The 23,004-nt window shown below is 37.9% G+C and overlaps 1 protein-coding gene across 2 annotated transcripts in view; it reads left to right on the top strand.

The window, feature by feature from the left end:
- The window catches only part of EFNA5 (ephrin A5), a 271,973-nt gene that overhangs the window by 242,051 nt on the left and 6,918 nt on the right, over positions 1-23,004 (top strand). The window contains exons 3-4 of one of the 2 annotated variants that reach the window (XM_037801503.1): positions 21,301-21,366; positions 21,759-21,839. In XM_037801503.1, coding sequence (XP_037657431.1) covers positions 21,301-21,366; positions 21,759-21,839 — 147 coding nt within the window. The remainder of the gene's footprint in view (positions 1-21,300; positions 21,367-21,758; positions 21,840-23,004) is intronic. The other variant, XM_037801504.1, reaches the window with a different exon arrangement.

Genomic DNA, 23,004 nt, shown 5'->3' with positions numbered 1-23,004 from the left:
TTATGTCAAGCTCTAACTGTAGCTTGAAATTTAAGCTTTTTCACTACCTGTCCCTACCTTATTTAGCCAAGCAAATTTCTCTCTTTACCAGAATGAACGCCTCTAATGTGGTTTTGTTAATACTGTCTTTCTTCTTAGAATGTCTTCTGTCCATGTAAATCTTGCTCTTCTTTCAGGGCCTAGCTCACCTTACAGCCCACTATGGCCTTTGCTTACTCTGAATTCCTCAAGTGTTCTATTGCTTCAGCCTTTTCTTATGTGTACGTGTGCACGTGTCTGTTTCTTGACTGAAACACCTTCCATTCAGTACACCAATACAAAACAGTTTTCTTTAGCATCCAGCTCAAGACACACATTTTCTATAAACTCGGGTTGAAAGTTTTCTTTTACTTGTTCAGAATCCTAGTAGTACTTAGAATAGTATAGACTCTACAGCATGTCTCTTCTTCTGCTTCTTTTCTCTCCCTTCTCTCCATTTGCATTACCTAACATGTAGTCAGAACTGGACAGGAATGTGTGCCTATTCCAGCCCCATTTTACAAATGAGGAAGCTGAGGACCAGAGGTTATGTGGTTCGACCAGCAGGACTTGATGAATGTCTTTAAAAGAAAGAAATCATGTAAACACAATCTCAATCTCATGTTTTTCAACATCTAGTCATTCTTTATGTGTTTAATCTATGTATATTCCATCTCCCCACAGATCGCAGTCTCTTCAAAGACCTCGCCTCTCCTGTATCATCATTGTCTAATTCCTTTCACCATTCATTCATAAAACAAATATTCACTGAGCAACTTGTATTTGCTGGGTTCTGTCTGTCTCTCAGCTTTGCTATAGAAAGTAATGAGTACCATAATTACTTTATTACCTTAATTGTGATTGCAAGGAAATATAAATGAAGTACAGTGGGAATGATATGGCAGTAAAGTCCATAGAGTTTGAAAATCTCTGTTTGATTACTATTACTCACCAACATTCTCACCACTTGAAGATGGAATAATAACTGGTCTTCAAAAACTTCCCATTTCTAGGTAGGTCAAGAGTGAAAGTACACTGGATCAGAGTTTCTCTATGGTTATGTAATCCAGAATCATGGGTGGGGTGGTGGTGGGGGTGGGGTGTAGAATTTCCAGTTAAACCAATCAAGACTATTTTGATGCAAGTAACAGGAACCAAACTCAAAACAATGCAGTCAAAAAGGGAAACGTATTGGCTACATGTTCGGTTAAGTTTGGGGGCTAAATCCAGGACTTCAAGTAATGTCAGAAGATCTGTTTCTGTCTCTTTTTCTCCATTTCTTGTTTTTGTCCTGCTTCACTCTCAGGCAAAGTCTCCCCACAAGAGGCCATGAGCATGTCCAGAATATGTTCGTATTCTGTCAGTATGGTAAGCCCTATAGAAGGTAATTCCAGCAAAAACTACCAGGTGATCTTTTTGGCCTAGCTTGGGTCATGTGCCCATCCCCAAACCAACATGGTAAGACTTCAGTGGTCAGTATTGTGCCTGGAGTGATGCCAAGTCCAATCAATCTGCACAAACTGAAAGCAGAGGAGCACTGGTTCCCCAAAAGAAAATCCAATGACTGTTACCAGAAAAGGAAGGAAAAGATCCTAGGCAGGCAAAAGCAGTTGTTCTCTATAACCATCTTGGATGTTAACCTCTTTCAGTATGTAAGAATTTTCCTTTCCAGCATAAGAAGACTTTCTCTATAGTTGCATCCACATCCTTGCATCTAGTCCTCTTTTGAAATGAGCAATAAATGCAGCCCAGTTGTCTTGTCCTTCAAAGGTTCATGTTTGAAGTGAATTATGCTATGTAAATTCCTTTGGCTATTCCTCTGAGAACTGTTTTAAATCTTTTAAATACCTTTTGGCACTTTTCTGGAGTCTTTCTAAAAGTAGATCCAAAACATGAAAACAACCCTTCAATTACACCAGAGAAATAAATAGAGTAGTATGATACATACTCCATTTGTAGTCCGCTGTGGGGTTATTTCACCCTGCACAGATCTATACCTGGTCTTTTATCCCCCACTTATTGTAGACTTCAGGTTTCTGGTCCTCAGCATGTTCTTTACTATTTTCATTGAACTTCATCTCACTTTAATGGACCCCTTCACTTAGTTGTCTTCAAGAACTAGTTACCCTACTTAAAAATTTTACTTGTAAACCTATTTTCAAGTCCATCTCACAATCCTTTGATGAAAATACTGAGTAATTCCTCAAGAATGACTGAGCTGAGGATTGGGGGGAGGGAAAGCACTCTCTAGTATACCTTCAAAAGTTGGTTCTGAACATTGATAATCCTATTTTGCAGCGAATAACTGGCCAGTATGCATAATAAAAGTCTTCATCTGCCACCACTTTGACACCGGGGCCTCGTCCCCCTCCATCCATGCGTCCGTCCTTCGGTTCTCCCACATGCCTGATGTCATGAGTGTCCTTAGTACTTTGAGCTCTTAGCTTCTGACTGCTGGGCCCAGAGGGTACCACATCCTTAGCATCTTCAAAAGCTGTTCCACACTGTGTATTAATATGTACGTTCTGCATCCCAAGCACTGGTAATCCAAAGACAAAAGATGAGGCACGGGGCCTGTCCCCACAAGGTCAGTTCCTAGGGTGAACATGGCATAGGTGTTCAGTAAATGCTTTTTGAACTGCAGTGTCTGGTATTTCCTTCAGATTAGCAAGTGTATCCAGATTGCCAAAATACACCAACTGAACCTGCCCTGGTGGAAGCTTTTAATATGTTTGGGTTCAAGCTTGGTGTGGAGTTTCACACTTTGGACTAGGTTCTTTGATTCAAAGTTGATTTAACCATCCCATCCCATACAGAGCTCCAGTCTCTTTCTGTACATAAAACCTCTTGATTTTTCCTTCAGAATTTGATGACAGTTCACAGTTCAGTGTCTTACTCTCTTAAATGTTAGGTTCTGATGGCAGGGACTTTGTTTCTCTTCCTTGTTGTAAATATAGTGGTGTACTTCTTGGCACAAAGAAGGGGGAGATAGGAAGACAACGACAAGGCAGGTGCTGCTAAGTATTTTTAAAGTTTCGATTTCTATTCTAGAGGGAGTTTGCAACCAAAATGGGGTAGAAAGAAATAATTAATGTTGATTTTATCCCCTTAAGGGAATCTGAACAGGTCTGTATCATTTTAAACAAATATAACATATGAAAATTAGGATTTTACAAAAGACAAATTGCAGAGTGATCATTCCATTTACAGAAATGGAATTCTTTTCAGTAGCCCGAGAGCATATTTAAAAATGATTTGATTTCTAAAAATCCAGTTTACGTAAATTTTTCAGACCAAACTGCTTGTAAGAAGCAAGAGTAGTTGAAATTGTTGAGAGGATAACTGTGGATGAATAGGAAGATAATTTCTTAGAGAGTGGGATGAAATTCTTGACCTCTGAGAATTGAGATAACTTTATAAATCTTTTCCTTACTAAGATGGTGGCAGTGGTGGTGATGGGATATGTGTAGATGCTGTTGGTGAGAGCAGGCTGTGGCAGCAGCCCTGGCCTGGGCTGAAGATGTGTGTTTGTGGATACAGTATATTACATTGCAAAGAATAGGGGCTGGTAGCTACTTATGAGAAATAACAGTTCTGTAGCTTCATTAGTTTTTCAAATTATTATCATAGACAGCTCCCACTTTTCACCACCGTGCTTCCTGGAAATAGAATCATAAAGCAGAGAGTTGTAAAGTGCCTCCCATTTTCCTTCAGGAGTAATAACTTAATTGAGGCTGTGTCTCTGACCATATATTTGAGAAAAAATAAATCATAACTATGACCAACCTGTATCAGAAGCAAAGATGCAGTAGCCATAACCTTCCACAGTTATTTAAAATAGTAAAATTATACTCTTTTCTATAAAAGGGACATTAATATATTATATACTTTTTGATTTTACATTCACTCTAAAGAATATGTTCAGCAAATGAAAAGTTTAACTAAACTGTTTCATAAATTAATGCAGAACCTAGCTATCATAGAAATTCATTAAATATTTAATTCCTAATAATTTGATTCTTTTTATTTAAGAGGAACTTTGGAGGTGATTTCTGTGCCCTGGCTCTGTCCAAGGTAGTTTGAATGAACACTTTCCATTTCTTTTGATAAACCTCCTTGAGGCTGCATCAGTCTGCTCTGTATCCTTCTCCTGAATTGAGTGAACTTGGGCAAGTTGAAATGTCAAATCTCGGTTTCCTAAACATATAAAATGAGGGAACTGACTAAATGGTCCCCAGGGTTCTTGACCATGAGTTTTTTGTTTCTTTGTGTGAACCTTGAGTTCAGTGATTTAAGCTTGCAGGTTGGTCTAAGGATGCAAACGTACTCAATGATTAGATATTGATAATAGTGATCAAGTTGCCTTGCTGGGTTTATTTAGGTGCACATCAGCCCATTATGCATCCAAATAAAGGCCGCCATGGAAAAATAAAGCTCCTTCCTGGACTTGTTACCTGCTTGATATATTCTCATCATCCACCTTCACCCTTTGCAAGAATGCCTTGAAAACAACCACCAGGTTTTTAGCATAAGCTTTTCCAAAGGTACTTAAAATCATTTTGCTTAATACAAATATGTTTTAGTGCATCTTAATTGAATGTGAAAAAAAATCCACTGTATCTTGAAAAATAAGCTACCTACACATATGTATAGCGAACACATACCTACTCAGGTATTAGATTTTTTATTTTACTTTTTCTTTCCCAAACTTGTGATTTTGTGAGCATTGTAGTGGATTAGTGAGCAAACGAGCATTTTTCTTGGGATGACCTTTTCCTTCTTTCCTTCCTTCTTTCTTTGAGCGGGTATATATTGAGTGCATGTTGCTGGACAGTTAAGTGTTTTAAACTCTAAATAAACAGAAAAAATAGACAAAAGCCTGCTTTAAACCTACACTCTAGTGGGGGGTGAGAAACAGACAAATAAATAAGTCTTTAATATTTCAGGTAGTTCATAAGTGCTGTGATGCAAAAAGTAAAGCTGAGCAAGGAGAATAGCGAATATAAAGATGGGTGAAATGCTGTTTATATAGAGAGTGGTCAGGGAAGGCCTTTCTAATAAGCAAACATGTAAGCAGGGACTTAAAAAAAAAAAAAGAGGAAGCAAACCATGTGTCTTTCTGGCAAAAGAGTGTTCCAGGCAGAGGGAATAAAAACACATGAAGGCCTTGAGGAGGGCCCATGCCTGGAGAGCTTCGGGAACAGTCAGGATGTCATGTGGCTGGAGCAGATGAGCAGGGGCGAGCTCATAAACAAGTAGGAGAGGTGATGGATGGGGGTCCAAGGCAGCTCAGAGCTCCTCAGAGGCCGCGATAGGGATCTGGATTTCACTCTGAGTGAGGTTTGGAACCATTTTAGGAATTGAGCAGACGAGTAACATGATATCACCAGGATCACCCTGGACCACTGTCCATTTGTCCAGAGTGGAGCAGAATCCTTGGCTTCTCTGGCTGGATGGGATCCTTTGGATTCAGTCCATCAAGGGACAGAATTTTGGGAAAATAGCTAGTGTAGATTACTCTGCCATTGAGTTAGATACTCCTTGATCAAATATCTACATTGCAGGAGAAAAAAAGAAATGATACAAAGGTACCCCTCGTGCACCTTATCAATGAACCCATGTCCTTACTGGATTTAAGGTAAAAGTTGCTGAATCTGCTCTGTGCATTGTTTTCCTGAGGCATCTAGAAAGACCCTTAACTTTATCTAAATGTAAATAGGCAGGTGGTTTGGGGCTCAGCAGGCTCCACCCCCCAGAGAGAACTCTTTCAGATGGGTTTTGGATAACAGGAATTTCTACTTTACATGTTACCTTTGGTTCCTGTGCCACCACGGTTGTCAAGCTAATTTGCTTCTCCTCCTCACCAGGACTGAGGCACCACAGGGGTAGAAGCAGGCAAGAGCTGCCCAAATCTCAAGGGATGCCAAGAGGCCAGAGACAGCAAGGTCAAGCTGGGAGTTTTCTCGCTCCACAGGGGAGTATTTACTGAGGATACTGTTAATTTCCCCAGTTTTCTTTTTGGAACATTGGGTTACTATGTTTCATTTCATATTTCCCCCTACAGTCCTTATAGGTACTTAGAAGTGCATCAGTTACAGTAATATAGTATTAAAAGGCTTTTTCTTGACATGTCCCTGATTAAGAAATATGCACAGGGCATGCCTCTGCGTGCAAAACCCTCACTCGGTTTTCCTACTGAAACCTATTGCAAATGCCTAAGATTACACAGTCAAGTTCTACCAAGTTTTAACCTCCCCCCAGTCTTTTCTTGAAGAACTTTTAAGAACTTCTGGGAAATTATGAAACAATAATTTGTAGTAGAACAGTCATGAAGAAAAGTATGATTTATATTATGAACTAGAGTTGTATGCTTTTGGCATCAGAATGATTTAGATAAAATATCCATTCTGCCATATACTAGCTGTGTGTGACATTGGCTGACTACTTATCCTCTCTAAGCCTCAGTTTCCTCATCTCTAAAACAAGGATAATAATTCATGACTCAGAACTATTCAGAGGATTAAGTTTAATAAACCTGGCATGGTGCCAAGTGCATAGAACTAGTAGATAAATGGTAGCTATTATCATAATATTATTTTTATACATCCTGAGATGGAGTTCCCTAACCCTAAGCTCCATGTCAATTAAAAAATAATGTCATGTTTCTAATTTGTATTTGGTTGTGTTAAATAGAAAAAAAAGAAGCATTATCAAGAAATAATATTCCAGAGTAATTGGTACAAAAGAATCCTAAAATAAAAATATAGGTCTTGTTATTAATTCCTTAAAACCATTGTGTGACAGATTTATTGACTACAGCATTCATTTGGAAATGCTAAACTAATGAGAACTAGTCAATAGTTGTGATAACAGTCTATCATTTGAGGAGCTAAGTCTTGAACCATGTGTATTTATTTGGCCTCATTTCAAAATAATAAATTATTTCAAACTCATTTCATTTCTTGAAAATGTCCTTATTATTTAGGTCATGCTTTGGATTTTATGAGTAGTATTCCTGTAATCCATTATCCAAAATAAACTATATGATTCTGTGATATTTTAAGACTGAGAAACTTCAAACATTTTTCAGAAATTGCATGAAGGGGTTACAGGGTTTCTCAAGCCTCTAATTTACCTTTTTATGCCTATGGTTGATTGTTGTTCCATATTAAGCTTTATTTTCTCTTTAAAGTAGCTTACACAAAGAGAATATGCTGCTAAATACTACTGCAAGGGAATGTTTACAGATGCAAATGACTTCTATTTAAGGAGCTCATGATTAAAACTTGAAAGAATGTGGCATTAGAAAGCATGTGAATAACCTTTGAAAAATCTCACAATGGAACTAAATATGCAATATTTATAATCTAGGATTACAGCTATAAGGGTAGATGTGAATTTGTATGTTCGCTATGCCTCAAAGGAATTCAAACTGAAACTTGTTAGTCTAATTTTACTTTTAATTTAGATAAATTAAGTGTTTTATTGTTGGCAAACTAATTTAGAAAGAACTAGAAGGCCAGTCCACTAGAAGGAACTAGTGTTACATTTGCCTGCAACAGGTGAGCCAGACAGTTTCCACAATTCTATCTTTTCTCATAAAGACAAAGGACATTTACGTTCTTCATTGGACCATTTCAATCCGTCATAGATGTTTTGAGGCTGAAAAAATATTTCATTATTTATTGCCCCCAAAGCAGGCTGCTAATAAAGTCAGAATAAAGCTATAATCATTGGCAGACATTAATTTTTTCAATCTACTCATACCCAGAGAAGATCTACTCTTTGTTCTCTTGTTTTAAAGGCTAATCCTCTGGATTCATCAAAGAGATGAAGACAAAGTGGTCTCATTTGGGTAGAAATTGCCTCTTTAATATAAACTTTGGGTGTAGTCACCAGTCTTGTGTGCTTCCCTGAGGATGGGTTCTGGAGAATGGCCTGGCTCAAGCCCTGGCTGTACAGGAGAACTAATGAACATGTCATGTGCATCTTGAGTCTTCCAGTCTATGGCACAGCTGTGGCACTCTCTCCCCTGCTGCAAGGCACAGCACGCTGGCCATTTGTTGGCAAGTTCATATTTCACACTGCAGGGAATTGAAATGATTGAACAGACAGAAGAAGAGTTTTATTTGCAGTAGCCTACGTATCCCCAGACTCTGATTTGGCATAAAGCATCTGCTTCATGATCTGCTTCAAGGCCAGTTCTTTTCCTCCAACAAAGGTTACGACTTCAGGCAAGCTGTGCTTCCACTGGCAGGAGGAAATTTGCCTGAAGACTTGATTTAGTCAGAATCAAAGCATCCTGCCACAGAATTTCTTTTTTCAATTATCTCTGAAGAGGCAGCCAGACTTTAAATGTATCAGTATAATAAATGTAACAAAATAAGGCAGACACTCCTTTCCCCCTGTTGCTGTCAGTGGGAGTTGCTTATACAGTTGCGCGTCCACACCCGAAACTGTGAAACTTACCTGTCTTTCTGCTAACACACATAGCTTGGCAACAGCACATTGTAAGTATAGCCTTTAATGTGTTTCAACCCATCAGCATGATAAATAAGCACATACATTGGTTTTTACCTGCAGACTGCACATCTTTCAAATTATAAAAGCAAATTAGCATGATGCTGCATGTAATTATTACTATTTTTCATAGTGAGAAAGCATTATATTGCTTTTGTTTTGTGATATGGGCCTAATTACTGATTATATTTACGTGCATGCTTTTGTTGTGCATAGTCATATTTTTTGTTCAAGACAGCCCTTGCTAGCCTTACAGACATATCTACAAAATTAAATCCTGGCATTTTATTATACTAGAGCAATTAGATGCCATCCTTGTAATGAGAAACATGACATCTTCATCGCTCTACTCTATATTTTCATGTTGTTTTAATGCAGACATTTACCAAAATTGAATACAGACTTACACACACACACACACAGGTAATTGAATATCTGCATATCTCTAAGGAGTCCTGTGGGTGAAACCATGTATTCATCTTCTTTAGTTCTTAGGCCACTTTGGTTTAAGAGTAAGAACTGTTGCTTTTATGAAGTGCCTTTTTCTATAAAGTCAAAACCTCACAGCAGTGCACAGAAAGCCGATGGTATAAAGGAGCTAAGTAGAGTCTTTAATGGAGAGAGCTGGGTTGTAAGTGTTTTTGTTCCTACAGAGCAGATAGATTTGGCTCCATCTGTTCCATATTCATAACAAAGGAGCTCACTTACAGGAGGGCCAACTTCCCCTGAGCCGCCTGGTAATGATCTTTTCACTGGAATGAAAGCATCTGAACCCAGTCACTTGGCCCTGCGAAAAGCAGCGAGCAGGATTGCCCTTCAGAACCCCGATTTCCTCATAACTCAGGTTGACATAATTTTTCCCATATATAGAATCTAAAAAAATTACTGATTTCTCATCTCCCTGCAGCACTGTGGTAGTTGGGGAAGTTTAAAATGCATAAGTTTTACCTTCTCCTCTCGGTACTACAAAAGATTTGAAATTAGTTGGTATGGGGGAACGTTTGCACTTGAAGTATCTAAGGGTATCACTGGGGAGAGACTGTTCTTCAGAATTTTAAGTTGTTTCTATTCAGACTTCTTAATCTTTTTAAAAGTGAGGTTAATGAATAGAAATATGAATTACACCAAATAAGGAAAAACCCCTGTTGAGTTTTGTAATTAGCAAACTTCAAAGCCAATTTCAACTGAGCCCTCTTAGATTAAAAAAGTAAATTAACCCAAGAGTACTTAACTTTTCTTCCAGTAAGCAGAGGAAAAGTAGAATGAATTTCTTCCCCAAAATACCAAGGTGTATAATAAATCTTCCTATAAATATGACATACAGAGTTGTCATACCAGTATAAATGATTTCTTAAAATTTTAATAGCATGTTAATTAATATATTAATATCAAAGCAAATGGATAGAATATTTTTGTTTATATACTAACTTCACAAAATTCTTCAGAAATTGAAACATAGTTTGAAGTATGTTCATCCTTTTCTCCATTCTGCAGACTTTAACTACTAGACGCTCCTAAAACTACACAGTTGATTTAATATACTTCATGCTAAAGTTATAATTGTATTTTATCAGCTTTTGTTATCCATCTTGATACCATCTAGGTTCTATCTGTTTATTAAACTAGGGTTTCAAGCAAATCAAATAGTAAATAAATCTCCCAAAAAGTTTGCAGTAGCGATAAAGTGAGGTTTCATCTAGCCGTCTATGAAGTGCTCTGGGTGTTAGTAAGAAGAAATGTAAAAATCATATTCACTGAGAGTAAAAAATCAATCTGAAAATCTCAGGTTCTAAAATACTTTAGTACTTTGGTTATTTTAGTAATATACAGATGTGAATATTTCTAGCATATTTATGTTTTAATTCATTCATTGATTCATTCCTTCAAAAATATTTTTTGGGTGCCTAGTTTGTACCAAGCACTGTATTAAGTTTTGGAAACACTGTGTTATAGTAAAAAAAATAGTGAAATGGTTCCTGCTTCTGGAGCTTACAGCTTAGTTGGGAAATAGATGATAAACCAGGAAGCAAACAAATCTGTAACTGCCAAGGATACTAAAACTTGAAGGACCTGGATGTGGTGACAGAGAAATATGGAAAGTAGAGGGGAGACCTCTATCGATTGCAAGATCTTGGAAGGCCTCCCTGAGAAGGCAGCAGTTGAGTCATTGCCTGAAAAATAAGAGATATCAATGTGAATTTTTGGTATGCAAAAGTGTGGTTTTGTCCATAGAAAAGACTATTTAGAGGATTACTTTGAATTTAAAATTTGATATTTGATCTATTAAAGCTACATATCCTAAATACTAATTCTTCCTTAAAATTTCAAATTACCTATTCAAATTAGGTGACGCATCTTTTCTGTATATAAAAGTAGTAAATTTAAATACTTGGTTCCATTTACAAACTTGGTTAATTAAATGCCTTTAACTGTTTTAAGCTGAACTTCAACTTTTAACGCTTTCTTTTTCCTTTTTAAAAAAGCACTTGAGTTGAATGACTGAAAAGCCTTCCCAAATACTTATTGTAATTATAACAAATTAAACTTAAATATATGATGAACCTTTAGTTCTCTTAAGTGTTCTAATACTGATTTCAGTTAGTCACAAATCTAAATCAATTATTCCATTAAATATTTAATTGGAATTACATGTCTGACCTGTTTCTCTAAAAGTTCTTCTACACTTTGGAAGTATTAAAGTACCCCGTTCACAGATGTCTTCTTAACACAAAAATGCTAGTTTGGATTCTCGTGTAAATGTCTGTACTTAATTTTTAAACACTGGTGTAGTAAAAGATAGTTATATCCCTCAACACAATTTGGAGAGTTACTTTCTCATGTAATTTTTGAAGTACCTTAACTTACAGGGGCTTCTTAGTGAGTAGAGGATTTATGCTTGGGTTGGTTGACCCTCGCCTGTGTTCCTGATCACCCCGTAGCCATTTTATCATTGCTGAGGGGAGCCCCAGGCACCAGGATTCTAGTCTCATCCCTTTGTTCTCCCTTCTCTCATTGGAGCCTGCAACCCTACCCAGGCCAAGCGTTTGATTAGGGCCTGCATAACTTGGCTCTAAAGATGCCCACATTCCTTTCATTTACTTCTTATCTCTAGAGACCACACACTTTTACAGATACTACGATAATACCTGATTGAATTTGACTGTACTTTCCAATATCATTCCACTAGTAGCCACCAGAGAGAGGAGAGGAGCCTTCCCGAAAAAGGGGGGCTTTTTTCTTTTTTTCTTTTCCCTTTATTTATTTATTTATTTTATTTTATTTATTTTTTTAATGTCTGTGGAATTTGCCACCGCCTTTTTTTCTATTTTTCTTTTTTGTTCTAATCCAGAGTTTTGGTTCATGTTTGTTCAACAATCACTTGGCAGTTTTAAGGTTTTTTACCTCCATACTCATTCTTCAAATCTTTAAGGAACGTTTGTGATAAACAAAGCAGTGGCCTCCCCAGAACCTGATGAACCTCTGTGGCTCCTGCCCTGAGGAAATTTGCAAGTCTAGTTACAGAGACTAGAAGGAAGAAATACAAAGGGGAATGGGATGAATGCTAGTAAGGAAACAGGCAGGAGAGGGCTGTAGTATTGGAGAAATGGGGAAATCTTTTAAGTGGCCTGGAGGCAGCCAGGATTTTGAAGGGCAAAGGAGAAAGGGCATTTGGGGAAAAGGAAACATGGAAATTCTAGGATGGTGTATTGTTGGGACCAGCTATTAATGTGAATTGAGGGACGTGGTTTAAGTAGTGGGAGTGATAAAAAAAGGAAATCAAAGTTGGGGCCAGATTTTGGAAGACCTGGACTACTATGCTGTCGGGTGGTACGTTGGAATGTGCAACCATTAAATTTACTGGAAACAGTCCTGTTCAGAGACAACCAGATCAAACTAGAAATTAGTCCCAATGATTAGGTTTGGTTTTATTCACTCTGTCAACCTAAAACCTTCATCAAGGAAAGCATTTTTGGTGTGAGACAAAATATGCAATTCTGGTACCTAAATGATTCCCTTCTTGGTAGAACATTAGCTTTCTGAAGAGGGAACATTGAATTTGTTCGGGCCCCTGGATTTCCAGTAGGAGCCCACAGTCCAAAGGAAAAGACATGTCCCTGCCTGGATACTTAACCATACAAACAGAAATGACAGGTGTGGGGGAGAATAGAGCTGAGTAAGGAAAAACAGCCAAGAGAAATCATGGACTTCCATAAATAGATATTTATCCAAATGTGACGCAAAAGAATACTGAAGAGCAGAATTGGTACCATTTAAGCAACAGAATATTATGGACAGGTACAGACATGGTGCATTGTCTTGCACTCTTCTCTGGATGCATTTATTTAGTACCATTGTTGTAGCACAGTCAGGCTATGCAGCTGCAAGGCCAGCTTAAACACCCAGCCTGGCTGCTACTCTGCAGAATTTACATCTTCATTTCTGCTCTGCCATCTCTGTAATATAGTAGCATGCTCATTTAGAATGGATTTTAAGAAGAACTCACAGAATCTTATTATCTTTTTCAAAAGAAACGGGGTCTTCCAGTGCCCTTTCTAATTCTCTAAACCCTCACCCCCACCTCAGTACACATCCTCACATATACATACTTTTCTCTGGGTGAAGCACACTAACAAAGGAAACTTACAGTGTTTCTAATTCAGACTAGATATCATGGATCACACTGTTCTCCCTGGTTTTCCTTATGACTGTAAATAACTTTTTAGCATAACTACTGATAAATTGAGCCCTTCCCCTTCCTACAAAATTGTATTCAAAACTACAGTCATATGGGAAGCCTTGCTTATAGAAATCCCTATGCAGAAGGAACGATAAGCCCAGTGCTGACATCAGTCTGTAAAGTAGTAAAATGACATTCTGGATCTGTAGGGATCTGTCAACTGAGTTTCTAAGTACAGTATAAAAGTTTACAGTCCACCTAAAACAGATTATACTTTTTTTTTTTTTTTTTTTTTTTTTTGGCAGAGAGGAGATTCACAGTGAAACAGCCTTTGGTGGATTCAGCAACTGGCTCCAAGCCACAAAATAAGTCAGAATGGGCGAGCCAGGGAGAAAGTTTAGAGCATCATTATGCATGCACTCAAACCAGTAAACCATGTCCCATCCTAAGATCCTCATCAAGGAGGATAAGGATGAAAGTGATTATGAAAGTTTCAAAGAAACAGTATTAAATTTTTTCTAGGAGCCTCTTTGAATTGTATTAACTTGATTTATTAGTAATTTACTGCCATGCTACATTGGGGCTGTATGATAATGACATTAATACTGTACAAATGAGTAATGGAGTTGTGGCCTGCATTGCCTACCAGTTACCAGTCACCCTGATAGCAGGTCACCGACAGTGGCACAAGGAGCCTGTAGAGAAGGAACAATATAAATGGTTTTGCCCATGGGATTCTAGGAGTGCTACCTTTTAGCTGCTTAGTGTTCCCCTATGCTTTTGTTGTTATTACCTTTATTATATGGCAGAAGTTTTTCTAAATTGTTCCAACCCAGCTCAGCCCTGAGACTGAAGAACACGCCAGGCATGAGTTAAACATGAGTTAAATTAGACCTTACAAACAGGAGATGGTTCCATGGTAGCAGCCGGCTGCGGAAAATGGAAGCTAGCACTCAGCAAAGAGTGGGGGGTGCCGGGGGCAGTTTATAAGAGTTAGGAAAAAGACATTCCCATAGTCTGTAGGGTGTGAGAACAGAGTTTTGGCGGAGTCTTGCGACATAAGGGTGTGGAGATTTGTTATCAACAGTGATCAGGGGAGGGGAGTTTCAATGCTTTGTTTAGGATACCAATAATGCTTTGTTTAGGATACTATCTGTACATTCTTTCCCCACCCTGAGGAGGTCTTTAAGTGCAATAACTTACGTTCACTATGAGGGGGTGGGGGTGGAGGTAGGGGCGCTGGGTCCCCACAGAAAGGAATAGTTCTGCTTATCTGTGTTCTTCTGTCACATGATATGTATCTGGTAAAGCAGGCTAAATCACCCAGATCACCACAAACAAGACAGAACCATCTGACCTTAATGGCTTGGGGAGGTCACTTGAATGGTTTCGTCTCAGGAAAAGCCCAATCTCAGATAATAGTTACAATACTTTCTTTCTACCTGTTCGAAGATGTTTTAAAAAAGTAAAATATCTGGTAAGAGTCTTATCTATTTCCTTGTATGTAGGATTCTGTTCAAAATTCTAAAATGACATCTGAATGTTCTCTTGCTTTGTGTGCCTATGTTGACTGGATTTCCCCAGTCATCGGACTGAAGATGGAAGTTAAGTCAAGATTCAGAATCTGAGATTTAAGCTGACTTAAATTTTCTTTATAAGCAATTAGAAATGCTTCTGATAGAGGAAATTTTTTAAAAGCTTTCACCAAAATCTTGGTTATCTTTTGGTCACACTTCAATAGATATTAAAATATATGGGACAAATCATATCCTTTAGTAAGCCATAGAAACAAGTTTGTTGTCATTGAGCTTTAAAAGCAAGAGAAAGTTTGTACACACTTTTTAAAAAAATGTACACAAAAGCATGATAATTTCCTGTTTGTTTATTCCTAGAAGTCAGTGGAAAGAAACTTGTCCTCAGCCATTTATCTGAGGTTGCTAAGAAAAAGTAATTGATCTACTGAGGCTTAGCTGCTGGAATTCAAATAATACTTAAGTTACCATTTGCAGTGAGAACTTTGCCTAAGGGAGTGGGGTGGAGGGTGGGGGTGCCTCCTGTTTTCTCTTTTGTCTGAGAGGACACAGCTGGAAATTATTTTACTTCCCTTGCCCTGAACTTTATTCTAATTATTTGTTCCCTGTTACAGTTCCCTGGTGTTGAAACCAAGTTTTAGCTTGTAGAGTGTGTTTTTCAACCCTTTTTATTATAGTATGGAAACACACCCCTCTTCCTTTTCAGTTTGTTTTTTAAAAAAGAAATGCCCCCAGAGCCACAGGAGAGTGTCTGATATTTACAAATATGTCTATTTCTCCAAGGCTTCCACCTTTACTTAGTAATCTTGTTTCCAATTTTTTACATTTGGGGCTTTGACTGTAACCTGCCAGTGATTTAAGTTTTGAGGCACTCGGGGCAGCAAGAGATGAAATATGTCGGCAAACTTCACTAGCTGCCGTGGTTGCTCTTCGAATGCAAGATTGACAAGCTAGTGCCATGAGCAATTGATTAATTTATGTGAGTTTTAAATCTCCAAAAGTAGAATGGTGAGAATCAGTCCATCATATCTGGTGATTTTGTTCTTAATATGAAAGCTAAGTGTGGGAGGGCTTTAAAAAGGTGAATTGCCAATTGCAAATTGTTGTTGGTTTCCTAACAAGAGATCTAACTTTTGTTTTAAGAATTTTTCTGAGGATCTGGTAACGATTTTCGAAGAAGTCCATATGGCTTTGTTTAATCGCTGTCCTATTCCCACCACTTCTTCTGTTCCCCACCCTCCATGCATAGACTCAGAATGGATTTCATTGATTCATTAAATTCTAGGAGACATTTTCAGTACTACCGTATATTTAAATTGGCTTTACTTTTTCAGCATTCACTGTGAAAGGAATATTAATGCTTAATTCTGCTTCACCCACCTAATTTGCATATATTTCTGTTGTATGTTAAACCACACGAAAAATCTACAGGGGAAAAACTGGGCTCTGCAAACAACTAATAGCCTATCTTTTCTTTTGCCTTGCACAAATTGAGAAATACTGCTTGTGGCAAACATAATGGAAAACTGCATTTTTAATGTTCCCACACACACTCATTTCTTTAAAAAGAAGAAAACAGCTGACTTTTCTTAAAAATAAAACTTCCCTAAGTACTCAGATTGGCATAAGACACAGAAATGGAGAAGGACTTTGGCTTTTGGAACTCAGATTTGAGGTTAAAAAGGATTTCAGGTGTTTCTAAAGCCCTGTTTCTCACATTTGGAGAAAAGCATTCTCTCAAGATTTAAGTTTACATTTTGTATCAAAACACATTGGTGCTCATCTAGCAATTTGCAGTTAAAAGTGGGACATTGTGCTAATGACAAAGGAACAGTACAGGTTGGCTACATTAACAAAAACAAACTTAAATCTGTGTGGGAAAGAAAATGAAGAACTGTTTTGAAATACTGGAGGAAGAACAAATACATAGGTCTTGTAGTCTTTCTTTGTCAGCCGTTTATAATTACCTCTCTTCAAGGCATATTTTAAATGGATTTTAACAGTAGCTTGAAATGTAAACTAGGATCTCCTTGTTTAGACATGGCAGCAGAATAAGAAATAATCAGTTCTGTGTATGTTTCAGTGTCTTAAACCATAAGTCTAAAGCCTGCTATGGGAAACCTTTGATTTCACAGATTTGTTTGTATACACCATTTTATCAGTTAGTGCTTGAATAACAAATTACCCCCAAATTTAGTGGCTAAAGCAACATTTGTTATTTCACAGTTTCTGTGGATCAGAATCCAGGTGCAGCGTAGCAGGTTCCTCTCGTTCTGGGTCTTTCACAAGGTGCACTCATTTCAAGACTTGACTGAGAAGTATTCATTTCCTAGCTCACTCACGTGATTGTTGGCATAATGCGTTAGTTCCTTGCAAACTCCTGATGGAAGCCTCCCTCTGTTCCTTACCAGGTTGGCCTCTCCATTGAGAATCTCACAATATGACAGCAAGAGAAAGCAAGAGAGAGAGCTAGTGAGCAGGAAGTCACAATCATTTGTAACCTCATCTCAAAAGTGATATCCCTCCTGTTGTTTTCTGTTCATTAGAAGCAAGTCACTACATCCATCCCACTCTCAAGAGCGGGGGACTACACAACGGCACAAATACAAGCCATGTCTAAAGCTGCCTACCATACGCATGATGCTGGAATTAGCCCAAGAGTGAATCGTGGTGTTAACATCACATATGTTTGCAATGCTAATATACCTTTTAGAAGTACTGATTTGGAGGCATTGGATGTGGTTCTCTTTGTGTACTGAGTTGGTTGTTGAGCACTGAGCTATGTTCACCTGAACCCTGGGAGACCAAGTGAACAAGTTTCAGCAAAGGCTGAAGTTAGGGCCCCTTTTGTGGTTCCAGAAGAGAGTGAAGTGGCCCTTATTGCCTCATTGGTATGGTACTCTGGACATGGAGAACAAGAGGGCCCCCAGCTTGTATTTCATTATGTGTTGCACAATTTTGATTGGTACTTTGTAGCTCATTGGAGGAAAGGGACCCTATGGATTTATTTATAAAGTTGCTGTTAAGAGAATGGAAGGTTTTTGTTTGATTGTTTTAATAGTCCCCCTATTCCCACTTCTAGCTTCCTGACTCCAAATGACTGTAAATGTACATTTACAGCAGTAAATTGAGTAAAGGTATTTGAATTTGGATTATATGACTCATGTTGAAGACATCAGTTGGATTTTCCATTTTAATTGGACAACCTCTATTAGGAAATCCACAAAACTTTATAGGAAGACTCCGGATCTTGGTTTTCTTCACCTACTGCAGGGTATTACCTCTTTTTTAGTTGCTAAAGCTCCAAGTTGAGAATTTCAGGATCAAATATTTTACATTCTTCCTGTACTTATTGGTTGGTTTCTGGAGGACCATTGAAGCCTCTGCTAAAATTCTTTCTGATAAGCATGTCCAGAACACCCTCAGACACCAAGACAAAGCCAGCATCTCCCTGCCCAAAGCTATGTTGCTTCCTTGTGCAAACTTCAGGTGCCCTAAACTCCCTAAACTGGTTTAAGCACAACACAGGGGCAGGAAGAGTATCTCTTACACATCTTTGTAGCCACAGCATCTAATAAAGAATCTAACACGTAGTGGGAACTTGAAAAGTGTTTGAATGGAGCTGCTCTCATATATGATGCATGTTGGTAATTATTCATTATTACTTTTCTAATATGATGATTAATTTTCTAAGAAAAGTGGCACAGGAACTTATATATAAATTTTATATTAACTAAGACAGTGTTGGTCATTATAAAATGATATGTCTCTGGAATCATGGAGATTAATATTACTTACTTCCTGACAAAAGCCAGGCAAGTTTTAAGTTTTTTCCTCCCTCATTTACATCCTCAACTCTGATATCCTTCGCTTATAATCGATCTGGAGAGGATTTTCTTTATAAATTTACTTAGGCTATTATTACATTTTTTTATTCCTTTTCTTTTGTATTTTTAATGCTTGTCCTCTGGGTATTGTTTTTTACTTGTGACCAGTAAAGCACTTTTTATTTGTATTATGTCTTCAAATATTACCAATAATTAATAATCTGCATTTTCAAGTGGCATGAAGGGGTAGAGAAATCTTGAACATGGAATAAAATCACATTCTCACTTTTTTAAATCTTGCATGAAAAAAATTGAGTCTTGCTGATCTGTGGAAAAGGTTGGTGTATAGCTTTATTTCTGTTTTTCAACTTGGTAAATAAGGAACCCAAGTTATATTGCCCTAGCAAGGTTAGCCAGGTTGCATTGACCTCTCAGGTTAGCTTTAAGGGTTAGGGGTTTACTCCACAAGCTCAGGCGTAAGGTTGTGGAGTCAACTCATTTGATGTCTTGTGTGGTATCGGATTTCTTTTTCACTCGTATGATATGATTATATTCTTTATCCATAAATATTTCTATGGATTAAAGTATAATAGTCAAATATCATATGATGTCAATCGTCATTATTACAGCTTTTCTGATGATAGAGAGGTGATCAGGAAGAAATGGGGAGTGTTAGTGGGAAGAAAGAGATTAAGAAAATGTATCTTTTTTATTTTATAATTTTTCACAGAACAATGTAGCCCATCCAGTAGTCACTCCTTGGGAGCTGGTGAGAGAATTCTCTTCAATTTTTCCTGGATAGCTCATCATTTGTCGCTGTTTAATTATTCCATTGTGCCCTCAATTGTTTTTAGGTCCTGGATTTACAGGATTTCTCCTAAATAGAAATCTGAAAGACCTGTACTAAGTCCAAGAAGTACTCCACTCAAACAATTAAACATTTGATCCCACTTTGGGTCTGTTAAATCGTGCAGTGCCATCTGTAAAATCGACTATTGCATGTGGCAGATCAAGTGCATAAGGCTTAACATGGGTTCAGTGCAACTCAAAAATCCAGAGAACGGCAGTGTAAATATCTGTGTGTCACTATTTCACACCTCTCATGAATAAGACATAGTGTCTCAAGAACCCATGGTTTTTCTAATGAGTTGGAGTCACCTATGTGTCCTGTTATTTGTGGCATGCACATTTACAGTTGGGGTCCACAGGAAGGGGACACCATTTCCTGGATCAAACCACAGAGTGCAAATACTGTGCCCTAAATAACACACTAGTTACTGTAAATGTCAGTAGAGGGAGTTTTTCCAACTTTGATTTAATGAAAGCCTACAGCAAAGCCAGCTGTTAGCACTTCTTAACTGCTTGTCAGAGCTATCAGGGGGGATGGGGAGGGTCGAGAACATCTTTTATCTTTTCCTGATACTTTTTTCTTAATACGAACAGGGTTTTCAACCGATGTTGAAAAGGGACACTGGGGTTCCCTTATGGCTTGATGTCTTTTAGGTGGTGAATTTATAAGTTCTCTTCCAGGACACAGATCCTAGGCTAAAGCATGAAGAGAATCATATAGAAATTAGTTTGGAGTTTGTGCCTTGAATCCTTTCACCTGCAAAATAAGCATTTCAGTTTTCTGAGCTCCCCGTGAGGAATAATAAAGGATAAACATAAAGGAGAGAGACAGCAAACCAAACATCCGGTCCCCTCTTTGTAAGCCATGTGTGTTTTGATTGATGTCATCTGCTTTTTCTGAACAAAGAAACCACTTGAAGCAAACTCATAGGGAGGAAAGTATGCAGCACTCATTTCAGTAATTTTTGTCATTTCTAGAAGGCATTAGTAAACGCATATGGTTGTTCAGGGTCTTTCAGCCCTTGGAAATCCCTTTGACATTGTGCTCTGTGGACCGAGGGGAGATAATCTTTCAAACGTAGGGAAAGTTTACAGTCTTATTATCTTGAAGAAGAGAAGAAAGTTTCTTCCTTAAGTGATTTATAACTTGAAACATTTTGTCGTGTTTTCGTAAGCCCACTTTATTAATTCCATCCTTCTCCGTGGCAAATTAAAAAAATAAAAGTACCGTTGCAGCATAGTACTTTCTCAATAGCATATTGTACTCATAATAGCGTGATGGAAGTTGCTGTGCTCCGTTGAGTCACATAGAACGCGGAGCCAAGTTCTGAGTACAACCTCTAATTGAATTACCTGCAAAGCACTGACAGACAAGCTTTGAGAACAGACAAAGCTCGGCTCTCCCCCAGCAGAAAAGGCTCAGTTGAAGTCTGCCTTGTAACTGTCTGTTACTGGATTTTGCCAGCACTTTCACCTTGGGCCCTTTTCCTGCTGCAGAGGAGCATAGCTCCTCTATGGAAGCAGGAAGCCTTAAGCATTATCTTTTTGTTTTAGAGAAAATTGATAACAGATCAAGTTAAATGGAAGAGTCTTTGGAATAAAAATCCAGAGTATTTTTCCACAGATCACCCGCATTTTTGCTTGACTTTTTCTTTATTGTATTAAAAAGAGAAGATGGGAACAAGAAAGTAGCCCGTTCTGTATCAGTCTATATCAGTCTGAAAGTATTATTTGTTTCAACCTCTAGGAAGAATTAGAGTATGGTCTTGGTGTTCAGGAAAAGAATTTATTATAGACCATTTATGTTTGAAAATGAAGAATAATCTCCTGTTCTCTCCTCTCTCTCTCTGTCTTTCTTGCTTTGTCTTATCCACAGCCTCTGCAATCCCGGATAATGGAAGAAGGTCCTGTCTAAAACTCAGAGTCTTTGTGAGACCAACAAGTAAGTTGAGTAGAATGAGCTTCAGAGGGTGGCTTCACGGCGCATGCTTTATCGTGTGGTCTCGTTCACAGCGGTAAACTTTTTTTTACTGTTAAATCCTGTGTGGTAACTGTTTTGTATATCAACATCCATGTTTTAGTTTTCATTATATTTTTTCTCATCATTCTTCATGATGCTTTTATTTAAGTACACAGCAGTTGCTAACTTGTTGTTTCTTAGACTGTTGTACGTGCACAGCAAACAGGAACAAAACTGGCATCTGGATACGTGCCATTGATTGTAAAACAATCTCTACATAAATGAAAGGAAAACAGAGAGAGAAAGAAAAAGAAACGGGAGTTTAAGGGTGTCTTCACTAACATATTTGGCTGTTATCTCTATTTTCGTTATAGATAGCTGTATGAAAACTATAGGTGTTCATGATCGTGTTTTCGATGTTAACGACAAAGTAGAAAATTCATTAGAACCAGCAGGTTAGTATGCTTAGAGAATCTCTTTTAACCAATGCATCTCTCTCCCTGGTGCTTCAAATACTTTTTTTCCTTTCTTCCTCTCTGCATGTTTGCATGTGATAGTTGCTATGCTTTTGTTCATTCCTAGCAATGCTGTTATTACTTATGTTCTACCTCATTCCTCCAGTATCTCTGTGTAATGCATGTTAGATAAAATATTACTTTTATTTTTTTGGATATGAGTTGGATATACTACATCATCCTAACATAGAAACCCCATCAGAATGCTAAAAATCTCACTACCTTTTACCATATCCTCAGAGCATGCTGGTGAATCATTGTGAATATTGAGGATCTGTTTTCATATCAGACAGAAAAAGTATCTATTGTATATGTTTATTAAATTTCATTTTATATTATATCCATATCTGTGGATAAAAGTTGTGTCTTTTGCCTAGTAGACACAGATGCACAAAATAGTGACTAATTCCACTTAGTTAGTGTTTTCTCGAAGTTCATATGCATTATTGAGCTCTGATCTATAGAACTTCATTTTATTCCATATATTTGTGCTGTGGTTGTCGATAGCTGTTGGTCTAGAAGGGTACAATCGTATTACCTCCTAACACCACAAATGCACACACCTGCTGCTTCCACAGTTGAAGGTACCAGTAGCCTCCCAAACCAAATGTATTCCTTGATCATTGAGGCAAAATAGGTATCAAAGAAATAATGTTTTCTACCTCTGACTTCCACATAGAAAACTCCCCCATTGCCATGAAGAAATATGAAATCCACAAAAGCAGTCAAACTGACTTTTAATTATGCAACCATCATTTTGATGGGGCAAGTCCTGTGTTAACAGGCAGTGCTTGAAGCTCAGTTTGAGTGCTTTGGAATTGAATACTTACACAACAGCGTACTATGAATAATGTAAACCTTGAAAACTGTCCATTAGTTTCAAAGTTCAATCTTTGTAGTCAACTAGACTGATGGAGAAGGGCTGGTGGCCCTCTGCCCATTGTTTATTGAGAGGTGTGCCTCGATGTCCCTATACTCTCCCCTTCCTGTGACTTCCTGTCCTCACCCCACCTGCTGGAAATCTTCACTGGTTTCCTTACCCCACTCCCAAAGACCATCTCAAAGCTTTAGGGAACTAAATTTATCTCTCCTTCACAGAAAGATT

This window comes from Choloepus didactylus, chromosome 13, assembly GCF_015220235.1.
Source record: "Choloepus didactylus isolate mChoDid1 chromosome 13, mChoDid1.pri, whole genome shotgun sequence".
Classification (NCBI taxonomy): domain Eukaryota; kingdom Metazoa; phylum Chordata; class Mammalia; order Pilosa; family Megalonychidae; genus Choloepus; species Choloepus didactylus.
Note: the sequence above shows the minus strand (reverse complement) of the source record. Positions and strands in the feature narration are given on the sequence as shown.